Here is a 12,626-nt window from a genome sequence, read left to right on the forward strand (position 1 = left end):
ACTTGAATCCTCTACTCCTTTCTATCCCTCACCTCACACCAAACCAGTTTCCAAACTTGCTATTTCTACCTCTGCAACATCTCTCACACCTTCCTCTTTTTTCTCTTCACTGCCAATACTCAATTCTGGCTCTGATCACCTCTCACACTGCACCTGCCTTGTATCCTAACTCATGTCCTTGACTCTGGCTCTTCCCCACTCCACACAGTCGCTAAAGTGATTTTCCCTAAAGTACAAGTATGACCATGATACTCTTTTATTTAAATTTCACTAGTTTCCTATGATTTCTAGGATCAAAAATGAATTTCTTTTTGGTTTTTAAAATTCTTCACGATCTGGCCCCAATTCACCTCTTCAAACATGTTGCCCACTATTCCACTTACACACTCTGGTCCTACCACACCTGCCTTCTTATTCTTCTTCACATACAACACTCCCAAATTCATTTCTGGGACTTTGCTCTAGTTGTCCTTTATGCCTAGAGTACATTCCTTCCTTACCTCTTTGAAGTTCTTATTTCCTTCAAGTCTTAGGTGATTTTGCTTTCTGATCTGGAAGCCTTTAATGACCAGCTCCCATCATTCAAGCTACTAGTACATTCCCCTATATAATATGCCTTGTATTTATGTTATACATACTTACACATGTACCCAGGACAAAGTCTTTATCTTTTGTCTTTACATTTCTATTGTCTATAGTGTTTAATAAATAATTTATGACTAATAATGAGGAAACCAGTCTGACTGAAAGACAGGATATATGTTGAGGAGACAGTCTATTTGTTAAAGGCTGTCAGACATGTGGCAGAGAGATTTTTTCATTTAAAAAAGAAAAATAAACCTCAAAATCTTAAGGGTTGTTGCTAGCTTTGAGTAGTATTACAAGCTTCAGACCACCCATACCCCACTTCATACAAAAGGTTTCTTCCAATATTTATTTTCCAAACAGTCTGCTTTTCTCCTACCATATTTCCTAAGACATGTTAGTACATTTATAGAGAAGGCCACTATGACGAAAGTTACTAACATCTGCTTCAGGGACTTGAATCATGTTGGTTTTTTCTCCTTTTTTCCTTCAGAGAGCCCCTAAGCCACTGGCTAGACACAAGGGTCCTATAACTTATTCTCATGACTTTCAATCCAGACCATCACATAAACTGAAAAAGCAGTCCTGATGAGAAAAAAACATTGAAATAGTCTAACCTCAAAGATCACTAGACAAAGAATGGGTCAATTCCCCCTACCAAAAGGAAGGTTTCAAGAGGCATTCTGAGCACAAAAACATGTTATAGCTCCACAGAAGGCAGGATGGACTCAGGTGAAGAAAACTCTGAAAGGGGAACAATAGAATAATGAATGAGGAAAGAGGATAAGGATTTCAAGGGGAAAATAAAGAGAACCACATGGGATAGGGAAGAGAAGGCTGTTGGGGGTGAAAAAGGGAGAGGCCAAGAAAAGGAAATGAGAGAAGAGGACTGAAGACAGTTGGGGGGGAGGAATGAGTTTAGTGAACAAAAGAAACAGGAGGAGATGAGGCAGGAGTGCAAGGGAGGAAGCAGAAAGAAAAGAAAAATGATGTAGGGAGAAATAGGGTAGGGAGGAAAAGAGGAAGAAGGTGTAGGAGATGGGGTGTGGGGGTGAGAAAGCAGAGAGTAGACAGGATTGGGTGAGAAGAGAGGAGGTAGGAAGAGTCCAGATGGGGAGGAAGAGGAGATGAAGTGGGGGTGAAGGAGAAAGATGAGAGGCAGGAGAAAAAAATGGAAAGAAAGGAGACAGGAGGAAGAATGAGTGGGGGAGAAGAGACAGAAGAAGATAAATAGAGATAGAGGAGATGAAGTTTAGAGAAAGCCTGGGGGAGGAGACGGAATGCAGAAAAGGCAAGAGGGATACAGGGATAAATAGGAGGAAATAAGGTGCAGGGGAGAGAGAAGAGGAGGCAGGAAGAGAAGAGGTACAAATAGGACAGAAAAGGAGATGGGGGTAGAGAGAAGGAACAGGAAGAGAGATGGAAAAAGGGAACGAAGCAGGTGGGGTGCTGAGGAGGGACAGGGCAAGGGGACGGGGACAAGAGAAAGGAAAAGATAGGCTAAAGAGAGAAGGAACAGAGGAGGAGATGGGGGCCGTGGAAAGAGGACAGGAGGAGCTGGAGTGCAAGGAAAAGAAAGGAGAACAGCCAGAAAGAGCGGAAGGAGGAAGGCAGCGGGGGCTGGGGGTGGTGCAGAGAGAGCAGGGTCAGAGTCAGAAAGTGAGGCGGGTGGGAGAGGACAGGGGCGCGGGCCCCCAGGAGAGAAGGAGGAGGAAGGGCAGGGGACTGGGCGGAAGAAGCGAGGTCAGAGGTCCCAGCTCAAGCTATTACGGTCGGGCTTGGCCTCCAGGCCCGGCTTCTCACCTTCTCCAACAACCCGCTCTTGTTGCTGCCGCCTCGGCCCGGGGACTGAGACGGCGGGGTCGATGTCCCAGTCGCAGACGCCGCCACGGGTAGCGGAGTAGCCCCAGCCGCGGCCGCCGCAGCCATCTTGTCTCTCTCTCTCCCTCCTCTCCTACTTGTCTCCAGCCCATTGGCTGACGCCGACGCCCCGCGCGCGGCCCGACGGGATCCGTAGTTCGATCGACCTCCGGATATCGTCAGCGGAAGCTGACCGCGTGGCATCTTGGGATTTGTAGTCTCGTTCAGACTCGACCTCCGGTTGCTGGAGACTAGGCCCCGTGGCGTCCTGGTTGCTAAGGGGCGAGGAAGGGAATGGCGCCGCCGACAAGCAAGCCCGGTCCCGGCCGGGGCCCCGGCTCCGGCCACGGAGGAGAAAAAAGCGACTGAACCACTGTACTTCTCCTTCCCGGGAGCGTGGTAGGAGGAGGAGACGCTGCCGGGTCAGGTGCGACTTGAAAGTTTTGGCAACTCGAAGTGGGGAGGGGATTTGGAAAGGGAAGGAGTGTGAGGGAGGGAAGGCAGAAGGGGAGGCGATGGCCCAGAATCGCGTTTGTAATCTTGACTGGGGCTGCTTAAACTGGTCTTGCTCCGCTGTATCTCACATTTCCCAGGTAGTCACAGTAGCGTTAGACCCACCTTTACAGTAACGTAGGCTCTGTGACCGACCCCCCTCTTTTGGGCAATCCTGTCACCTGGTAGTGACTGGCATTCAAAACCCTTCCCCATTTGGCCCCCTCCTACCTTTCCAGTGTTCTTATACCACAGTCTTCCCCCTACCCTTAACAGGGTCTCCAGTGACTTTCCCATCTCCATCCAACTCCGTAACTTTTCCTTGGCTGTCCCCCATTGTTTGCTGTGCTCTCCCTCTCATCTCCTTTCCTGGCTTCCCTGGCTTCCTTCAAATCCCAATTAATTTGTCACTTTCTATTCAAAATCTTTTCTTACCCCTCCCCCCCCCCCCCCCCCCCACACACACACACTCAGTGCCTTCGCATCTCATTAACAGTATATATCTGGTGTATACACATCCGGTATGTACACGTAGTTATTTGTGTATTGTTCCCTCCATTAGGAGGTGAACTCCTTGAAACAAGGGACTCTGTTTTTCCCTTTTCTTATATCAAGCTTAACAGAGTGCCTGGAACATAGTGATTTAAAAGTGGTTAAGAAAAGATTTCCCTGTGCTATGTACAAAGTAATAGCAACACTGTGGGATGATCAGCTGGGAATGACTGTTATTCTCAGCAATACAATGATCCAAAACTACTCTGAAGGACTTATGATGAAAAATGCTGTCCACAGTCAGAAAAAGAATTGATTGTGTCTGAATACAGATTGAAGCACACATTTTTTTAAACTTTATTTTTCTCAAAGGTTTTTTTTTTTTTTGGGGGGGGCTATGATTTCTTTTGCAAAATAACTTTTATAGAAATGCTTTTCATAACTTTACATGTACCTTCTCAATGGGGTTGGGGTAGGGAAGGAGGAACTCATAAAGTTTTGAAAACAAATGTTAAAGATTGTTTTACATATAACTGGCAAAAATAAAATATTGAATAAGTGGGGGAAAAAAACAAACCTAACCTTAATCATCTAGTTGAAAAAAAAGAGAAAGAAAAGAAAATATTTCTTTTTGGCAGATTGAGTGTCCTAGGTACATATCAAAAAAGTGTTAACTATCTTTTAATAGTCAGCTAGAGTACACAATTAGTGCAACATAAAGATATTTACTGAAATAGTGAGAAAAGGAGTAAAAACATCTGCCACCATAAATGTGCATACACTCCCACAAATACAGAGTTCCAGAGGAAAGATTGGTGTCATAGAGTTAACTATTGAAGAGGGCCACAAATAGTGGTCAAGACCTCTTTTGACTCTATGAGAGACTCTGTGGGAAGGAAGGGGCATAACCTCTTGTGATATTTTCGAACTATTGTTCTTGGGGTGCTACATCTCTTTTGAGTTGCTTTGCTGCGACTACATGGAGGATAAAGTGCTGATGCTTCGCCATAGTGTCCATAATCTCCAGTTTGGGACTCATCCGAACTCCTGGCCTAGGCTACTTCTATGTACTTTCAGAAAGAAACTGACATCCATCCATTTCAGAAGGAACTGGCATCCATAAGCAAGAGTCTCAACTCTGACACCTACCATCTGCCGAGTAGGATCCCATCTCCAATCATTCAACTTTTTTCTACAGGATATTGCCACGTGTGTCTGCTATAAAAGAACAACAGTGATATAGGAAGATATCCTAGAAACTGTAGTTTCCCAGAGGCAAAAAGAAAAAGGTAAAAAATTAAAGTCAGCTGAATCTTTCCCCCAGAAACAACTTTTTTCTTTTTAAAGGACATCAGGCAAGGAATTGAAAATTCATGGGATACCCATTAATTGAAGAATGGCTGAACAACTTGTGGTTTGTGATTATGATGAAATACTAAGAAATGATGAGCAGGATAGTTTCCCATAAAAACCTGGGAAGACTTATATGAAGACTGTTGCAAAGTGAAGTGAGCAGAACCAGATAAGGTGGTACATAGTAACAATAATAATTAAATGATATACTATGAAAGACTTAACTATTCTATGATCCAAAATAATTCCAAAGGACCCGTGATGAAAAATTCTGTCCATCTTCAGAAAGAGAGTGGATGGATTCTGAGTGCAGATTGTTTGTATATTGAAGCACATTGTTTTTATTTTTCTTGTCTGTTTTTTGCAACATGGATATAGAAATATGATGCATGGTTTTACGTGTATAACTGGCATCATATTGCTTGCCATCTCAATGGGTAGGAGAGGGACTAGAGAGAGAGAAAGAATTTGGAACTCAAATTTTTAAAAAAGTGAATGTTAAAAATAAAAAAAGGAAGAAAAAAAGGCTGCCAGGGCCAGCTAAGCACTAAAAGTTCACTGTGTACCATAAGTTGCCTTTTTCTAATGATCAATGACCTATAATTCTATTGTATTAAAGAACTTCACATTTTATTGTCAGGTTTTTAAATATAATTCCTTTATATTCTATTGTTGTATTATTTAGGAAAACTTTTTACACTTCCTTTACACTTATTCTATGTCATTTATCATCATGTTGTTCAGTCATTTCAGTTGTGTGTGACTCTTCCTGACCCCATTTAGGATTTTCTTGCTAAAGATACTGGAGTGATTTACTATTATCTTCTCCAGTTTGTTTTACAGATGAGGAAACTGAGACAAACAAGGTGAAATGACTTTCCTGTGTTCACATAACTAGTAGTGTCTGAAGCCAGATTTGAACTAGGAAAAAGGAGTCTATCTACTTTACCACCTAGCTACCTCTACTTACTACCCTAATATAGTCTTATTATATATCATTTTATTAAACATTTTTCTTTGTCACACCTTACTATCTTTATATTATTGTATTAGATAATGTTCTCCATCACACACTATTATAATGTAATCTTTGTTCCATGTCATGTAATAAATAGCCCCTCTATCACCCACCATTATATTATAGTATAGTTGATCAATATTCTCCCACTTTCTCGACTTCAAGACTTTCCATGATTTTATTAATAACTTCATTTTCATTTTCAAATTGGCAACCACCATTCCCCATACGTGTAGTCGAGAAAAATGAGAGGTGTTATGTCAGCGGCTTACCTTCCCACTGTTGTCCAGCCTAGCACAGCAGTATGATCAGCTTTTCACTGGGGAATAGTTCAACCACATTGCTGAAAGGAACATTAGAGATGGCAGGTTCCTCCTTTCTTTGGGGTTCTCTTAGGGTTCTGACATTGCCACCCAACACTTCCTGTCCTACTCAGTGTTGCTTCTCTTCTTGATTACTGGGTTAGGAAAAGCACATAATAACAGAATTAATGCTTTGTGATAAAGAATAATATGCAGAAAAGTGTATTTTCACCAATCTCTGGCAAATGATTATGATTTTTGGTTGTTATAGAAACTTAACCCCTTATTTCCCATAAGTTCAAAATGTCAACGTTCATTGTTTTTGTTTGTTTGTGAAGGCCGAGTTAGCATCCTGAATGCCTTAGAATCAGCCAGAGTCAGGATAAGCCTTTATTCTTAGTCTTAGGGGTAGAATTGAAGGGAATGGACCCAGCAATCTCCACACCTTCTTTCTCCTCCCCCCAAAAAGTAAATCTGGCTTGTCTTACTCCACCACTAATCCCTCCTACAATTCTCTGTATACACCAACAGATCCAGCCAGCACAGAATAGTGGGGGTGGGCCATTTTCCAAGCATATGCTAATAGAGTATTGTCCAATAAGTAATTAGCCTTTAGTCCAAGTGCATCTGCTCAGAGTTTCAGCCCTTTACATTTGTTTTGTTTTACTTCCAGACCACTTTCTAGACATTTTAGTCACATAAAAGTTGAGGATTGACTACATATTTCCCATTGTCCCCTTCTCTTTTCCCAGTAAAATAACCTTTATCCATTCTCCCAAAAGAGGGAGCCTGGAGCACCATCTCTCTTTTATCTCGGGACCTACTTCCCTCTTCATAGGCTCAGGGCCCTTCAGCTTCCTGGCGATGAGGAAGATAGGGCTACTTATAATGTTTTGATAAAGAGGGAGTAACCAAATAACAGTTCTTGTAAGATGGCAGACCATTGGATGTTCTGTCTATTCTGCCACTGAACCTTAAAATCCATTTAGTCTTTCCATCTGCCCTGCTGCAGAACCATAAGGATGTGTGAGTCTGCCTATTAAGCCTTCCATGTGTGTTATTTCCCCCAATTAGAATGTAAGCTTCTTGAAATAAGAAACTCATTTTCTATGTGTTTCTGTTACACATAGTACAGTGTTTGGCACATTAGCAAATACTCAATAAATCCATATTGCATTCCTTTGCTCAATAAGTATCTGTTGGGTGCCAGACACTCTGCTATATATCGAACATACAAAAATAAAATAATCTGTTTCCTTAAAGAGCTTACATGGAGGAATAACAATTACAAACAAGCAATCACAAAGTATTCAGAAACTAATTACAGGGGGGATGGGAAACTAGTAACTGTGGAGATCAGCATATCTCCCAAGTAGGAAGCAGCTGAGCTTCCGTGTAAGTTAGGGGTTCAATAAAGTGTGAATGAGGAGGGAAGATAGTTCAAAGATATTGAAAATGGGAGATAGGAGGTCCTGTTTAAAGAAAAACAGTAGGCCAATTTGGCTGATTTTTAGAGTACAAGAGAGGAATAACACATAATAATGCTAGAAACAGTTTGAAGCCAGGATGTGAAGGATGTTAAATGCCCCAAAGAGAAATTTATATGTTTGCCAAGAATGTCATTAATGCACCTATGGTTTAGGAATATCAGTTTGGAAGCCATGTATTAGTCACCCCCAATACACATCATTATTAACTCTTTGTGTGGAGTTGGTTCCTTGAGAATTAAGGGTAGTGAGTCTTCATGTGACTATATCTTCCTATAGAGAATATAACAAGTCCTTTGGTAACTCATGGAATATAGATTTTACTGATGGGGGAAAGATGAATTACTGTGCTCCACTCCAGAAATATTTTCACTCAGCCTCAATTTCTACCTGTTAGAAATACTTTCACCTACCCCAATTTCTACCTGTTCTTTTCAAGTTTTATAGTGTTCTTGTTCTTCTTTAAAATAATATAAAATGATGGTTCTCTCTCTGGGTGAGAGCAGTTTTCTCAGGGAGGTTTTCTGGAGGCAGCCTTAGTATCAGTTGAAAGTAATAATCACCCAAAACACAGCCAGGTGATAAAAGTTCAGATCTTTTGTTGTCTCCAATATAGCCAGGTTAGCTTAGAGGCCTATCTCTTTGGTTCTAAGAGCTTTAGCACCTTTGTCCTTTGCTTCTGCCTCTGCTTTCTTCAGCCTCCAATTCAGCTCCAAGTTGAATCTGTCTTGCCTCTGAGAGAGTGCTCTGCATCTGTCCCAGCATACTCCTCTCCAATATATTTCATCTGAATTCTCTCAACTGGGCTTATATCTGACTCTTCTGAGAGAATGGGATTATGGATTTTCTCCCAGAATGCTCTCTGGCCCTAAGAGCTTCAAGGGAGGTGTGAATTCAGATATCTCATACTAAACCCTGAAATCTCCCAAACGTGTGAACTCCAATGAGTAAAGGTGCAAACACAAGCATTGTATCAATTACATTGAGTTAACACTAGGATTCTAACATCTCCCTTGAGTTATTGTCTTGTTTCAAGTTGAGTTAACACTAGGATTCCAACAAAGTTTCAGCTCAAGCTACCTCCTAGCTGATCCCTTCCAGCTCTTAGAACTGATTAAGGAATGTTAAGGGGGTCTCCTGAACTTGTTTTCTTGAGTGACCATATTTTCTAGAAACACTGGACCCAGGATAGTAGGAGGCCCTGAATGTGTCAAGGATGAAACCTTAACCTAACTTTAACCCTGAGCACTCATAATGCGTTGTTACATCCAGAGCTGGACTTATGTCTCTTTGGGAGTCAAGACAGGTAACAGTCAGTCTGCATTAAGCTAAAAAATTGCTGAGACCCTTATAGATAAGTAGACCTTCTTATCTTCATAGTTTAGCATTTACCATGGGAAAAGAATACAATTTTTGCCATTGCTCTGCTCTTATCCTTCAGGAGGGATTTTGTCCTTTTCCCACTTTACTGCACCTTTCTGGTACTTTCTTCTGTAGTCCTGCTATTATAAAAATGCAAACCTCTATGTACATTGTGAACTCTGTGGGTTTCATAAACATGCTCATTTCTCTCATAATAAACTTAATTTTCACATCTAAGTTTCATGAAATTATACTTGCCTATTGACAAACTGTTCTCCCTGAAATTATTTTGGGTATATTTTGTATTAAGAGAGGCAATTTGGTAAAGGGGTCAAAATTAAAGCAGTGTTGATTGTGGGTTCACTGTCCCTCAGGAATACCCCTAAGAAACTGGAATATCTCTTCTCTACTACCATTGGCTGATTGCCCTTCCAAGTGTGTTTCCCTCCCTCATGATTAATCTCAAGTAACTATTGCTCTGATTCCATTTAACCAAATGTCTTCAATTACCTTTTACATAGAGATATTTACTTTGAAGCTATAGTAAGAATAGAAATGTAAATATTTTCCTCCAACATCTTGAATGCAAATTCTTACTGATCACCTGTCTTTGAGGAAAGGGGACTCAAATTTAATGGATCCTTTACTTAGAATTAGTCTGACTAGACCAAATATATGTCCAAATATAGCATCACTGCCATATAAGTCTTCATCTCAGTTATAGCTGGGCTAGGACCTCAAGGTCCTTGTCCATTATTTTTGCTCCTTAGACAATGATGTGGACTAGCTACAATACTTCTTATCAATTCCTCTCCTGGACTCCTGGGCTTTGGATGGTTCACTCTCTTGATCTTTAAAATTCACAAGGTTACAACTTCCAATCTTTTCACCTAAAATGAAACAATAGATGAAGCGAGCAAAGAACCTCTGAGCCCTGGATCTCTGGGGCCACATATCATCTTTGGATGAGAAATAAGCTCAAGACTCCTCTCTATAACATTGTCTTTCTCTCAGGATGCTGTCTGGCAGAAGGAAATAGGTTGAAATGACAAAGTCAAACCAAGAGAAGAGATCAAGGTCAACTAATGATGCCTTTTGAAGGCACCCAGCCACTCAAAGAGGCTGCCATTCATTGTATGCCTAGCAGCCAGGAACTAGGTTCAGAATGTTTTTATATGCTCTGTCATCAAGGCATTTTTATTCTATGTCATTATGACTTTAAGAAACTTACTAGTTGCATGTCCATGTGCAAATAATTTCATGTTTTTCAGCCTCAGTTGTTTCCCTATCTGTAAAATAGGGATGATAGCAACATCTACTTTACAGGGCTGTTTTGAGGATTAAAACACAAATAAAATGCTTTGCAGACATCAAAGAGCTATATAAATCCTTGCTATTAGCAGACTTCATAGCCTCTTTGATGGAAACAATTGCATGATGGCACCTTGTCTATATTCACAGAGATTGGGCTCAGTGGCCACTCCCATTCTAATTGGACCTGACTTCAGGTTTTGCTTCTGATATTTGTTGGCAATGTGATACTTACTCTGGCAGCTCTTTAAGAGTCTTAAGTTGCAGACCTGCATTGGCAAAAGGAGCTTACTTACCTGGGAATCACTTATACTAATGAAATAATAAATCTAGTCTCTATTTTCCCTTTATATTTATTCTGGATATACTCATATATGTACGCATGTACACACATAATAATATATAAACAAATGTGTGTACACTCACACATATGAGTATATATCCATATATGTATGTGCATGCTTGCATATGCAAATGTATGTGTATGTGTGTATATATATATATCTGTGTTTGTTGTCCCTCCCATTAAAATGTAACCTCTTTAAGTGTAGAGTTTTCACTGTTTGTTTCATTCTCTATATTTTTATCTTCAACACCTTTCACAGTCTTTAGCACAGAGTAGATGCCTAAATAAATGCTTCTTGATTGACTGAAACATGAAAGTTCACAGAAAAATTTTCTTATAGATTGTTGTTTGTCTCTGAGACAAAGTCTCCAAAGTTATATAATCTCTATTTATGTGTATATGTATATGTATGTATGTACATATATATGCATATATATATTTGTATGTTCATGTGTTCTCAATATGTATCATATTCTAAATATAGACTGTACTCTTCTAAATAATGTTCTTAGAAAAATCTGATCGTTGCCTTATAATCACGCTTTAATGAGAGAAAGACTTGGAAAGTGGTGGAGACAGAGAGAAATGATCATGAAAACAAACATTTTTAATTGAAAGAAATATAAGCGTGTTTCATTGCACATATATTTTTAAAAGTAATTTTGATAATGAATTTGGTGTGTGTGAATGTATGTGTATATATGCATAACTATACATTTATTTTCCTTTTAAAAGCATCTCATTTTCAGAATATTCATATTCACAAAGAAAATATATTCAGAACAATGCAATACCTATTTTTATTGCGAAATCTAGTATATTTGAAGCCACAATCTGCCAAGATGTATCATTATACATATTAAAAGATTCCAAGTTCATAGGACTCTCAGGATGTTTTATAAGAAAGGCTATGGAATAACTAACTTTGTTAACATTTCTTTAACAAATCATTTAATTTTGAGCCTCAACTTCCTAGACTTATAAAGTATTAGGGTTGAAAGAGATCCCATTACATATAGTATCAGAGCTAGAAAGAAATTAAAAGATTACTGAACCCCTGAATTTTATAGATGAAGAAACTGAGGTTGGAGTATCATAACTCACCTAAGATCACATAGCAAGGACAGCAAGAACCAGAAACAGTTTTGTGAGTTCCCCAGCTGTTACCTCTATATCTCATTAAATATTATAATGCATATGAAAACTGTAAGGAATTGTAAAAACTCCAGGAATTACTATCACATTTCATTCATTCATTCAAAAGTGTCATATGGATTGGAATATAAACCATACTTTCCCTCCAAGTACAGCTGTATAAAATCTAACTGTGGCATATAATTGTTATTCTTTTCTAGTATTTGTCTATATATTTTTGTCTTCTCAAAGAAATTTCATTTTAGAGACATTGCTAATTTTGGGATTAGTCTATATTTGACCAAACATATAATTTATGTATGTGTACAGAGATAAAATAAGAATGAACAAATTTTTAAAGGATGTAAAGGTTATAGATGATTGATTGGTTCAGTTTCACCAGAGGGAAGGAGATTAATGAGAGATACCATTGGAAGTAGGTTGGGAACTGGTTCTGGTTGTTGTGGATCTGAAATGAGATAATGTGAAAGATATATGAAAAACATTAATGACTTGCAGGACTTATGGCAAAACAGTAAAGAAAAATATTCTGGCCAAGTCCAACTACCTTAGCCTAAAAAAGAATAAACAATATATCAGATATAGTAAAAGAATAGCAGTAACAAAGTCAGAAAGAAAAGAAATTCCTGCAAGGAAATGCTCACAGAAAATGTTATGGAACAACAATAAAGGTTGTATTTTTACATCTGTGCTCTACCTCTCCCACTTTGTGCTACTGACTTACTGTGGTAAATGGTAATACTAGATACTGAGTCAAAGTTTGAATCTGGCTAACTCTTGTAGGTGGGATGGAATGGATAGTCTTGAGAAGTCCTGACTGAGCACTTCAGAATTCAATGCGTTTATCAGTTCTCCACTACCAT

General features: G+C 39.5%; 2 protein-coding genes across 3 annotated transcripts in view; one reads left to right on the forward strand and one right to left on the reverse strand.

The window, feature by feature from the left end:
- The window catches only part of SPCS2 (signal peptidase complex subunit 2), a 28,492-nt gene extending 25,828 nt beyond the window's left edge, over window positions 1-2,664 (reverse strand). Inside the window, exon 1 of the mRNA XM_051987112.1 lies at window positions 2,389-2,664. Coding sequence (XP_051843072.1) covers window positions 2,389-2,649 — 261 coding nt within the window. The 5' untranslated portion in view covers window positions 2,650-2,664. The remainder of the gene's footprint in view (window positions 1-2,388) is intronic.
- A 40-nt stretch (window positions 2,665-2,704) lies between these two features.
- The window catches only part of XRRA1 (X-ray radiation resistance associated 1), a 139,720-nt gene continuing 129,798 nt past the window's right edge, over window positions 2,705-12,626 (forward strand). Inside the window, exons 1-2 of one of the 2 annotated variants that reach the window (XM_051987108.1) lie at window positions 2,705-2,872; window positions 4,628-4,718. The gene's annotated coding sequence lies outside the window, so the exon portion shown is untranslated. The remainder of the gene's footprint in view (window positions 2,873-4,627; window positions 4,719-12,626) is intronic. The other variant, XM_051987109.1, reaches the window with a different exon arrangement.

This window comes from Antechinus flavipes, chromosome 3 (assembly GCF_016432865.1).
Source record: "Antechinus flavipes isolate AdamAnt ecotype Samford, QLD, Australia chromosome 3, AdamAnt_v2, whole genome shotgun sequence".
Taxonomy (NCBI): Eukaryota; Metazoa; Chordata; class Mammalia; order Dasyuromorphia; family Dasyuridae; genus Antechinus; species Antechinus flavipes.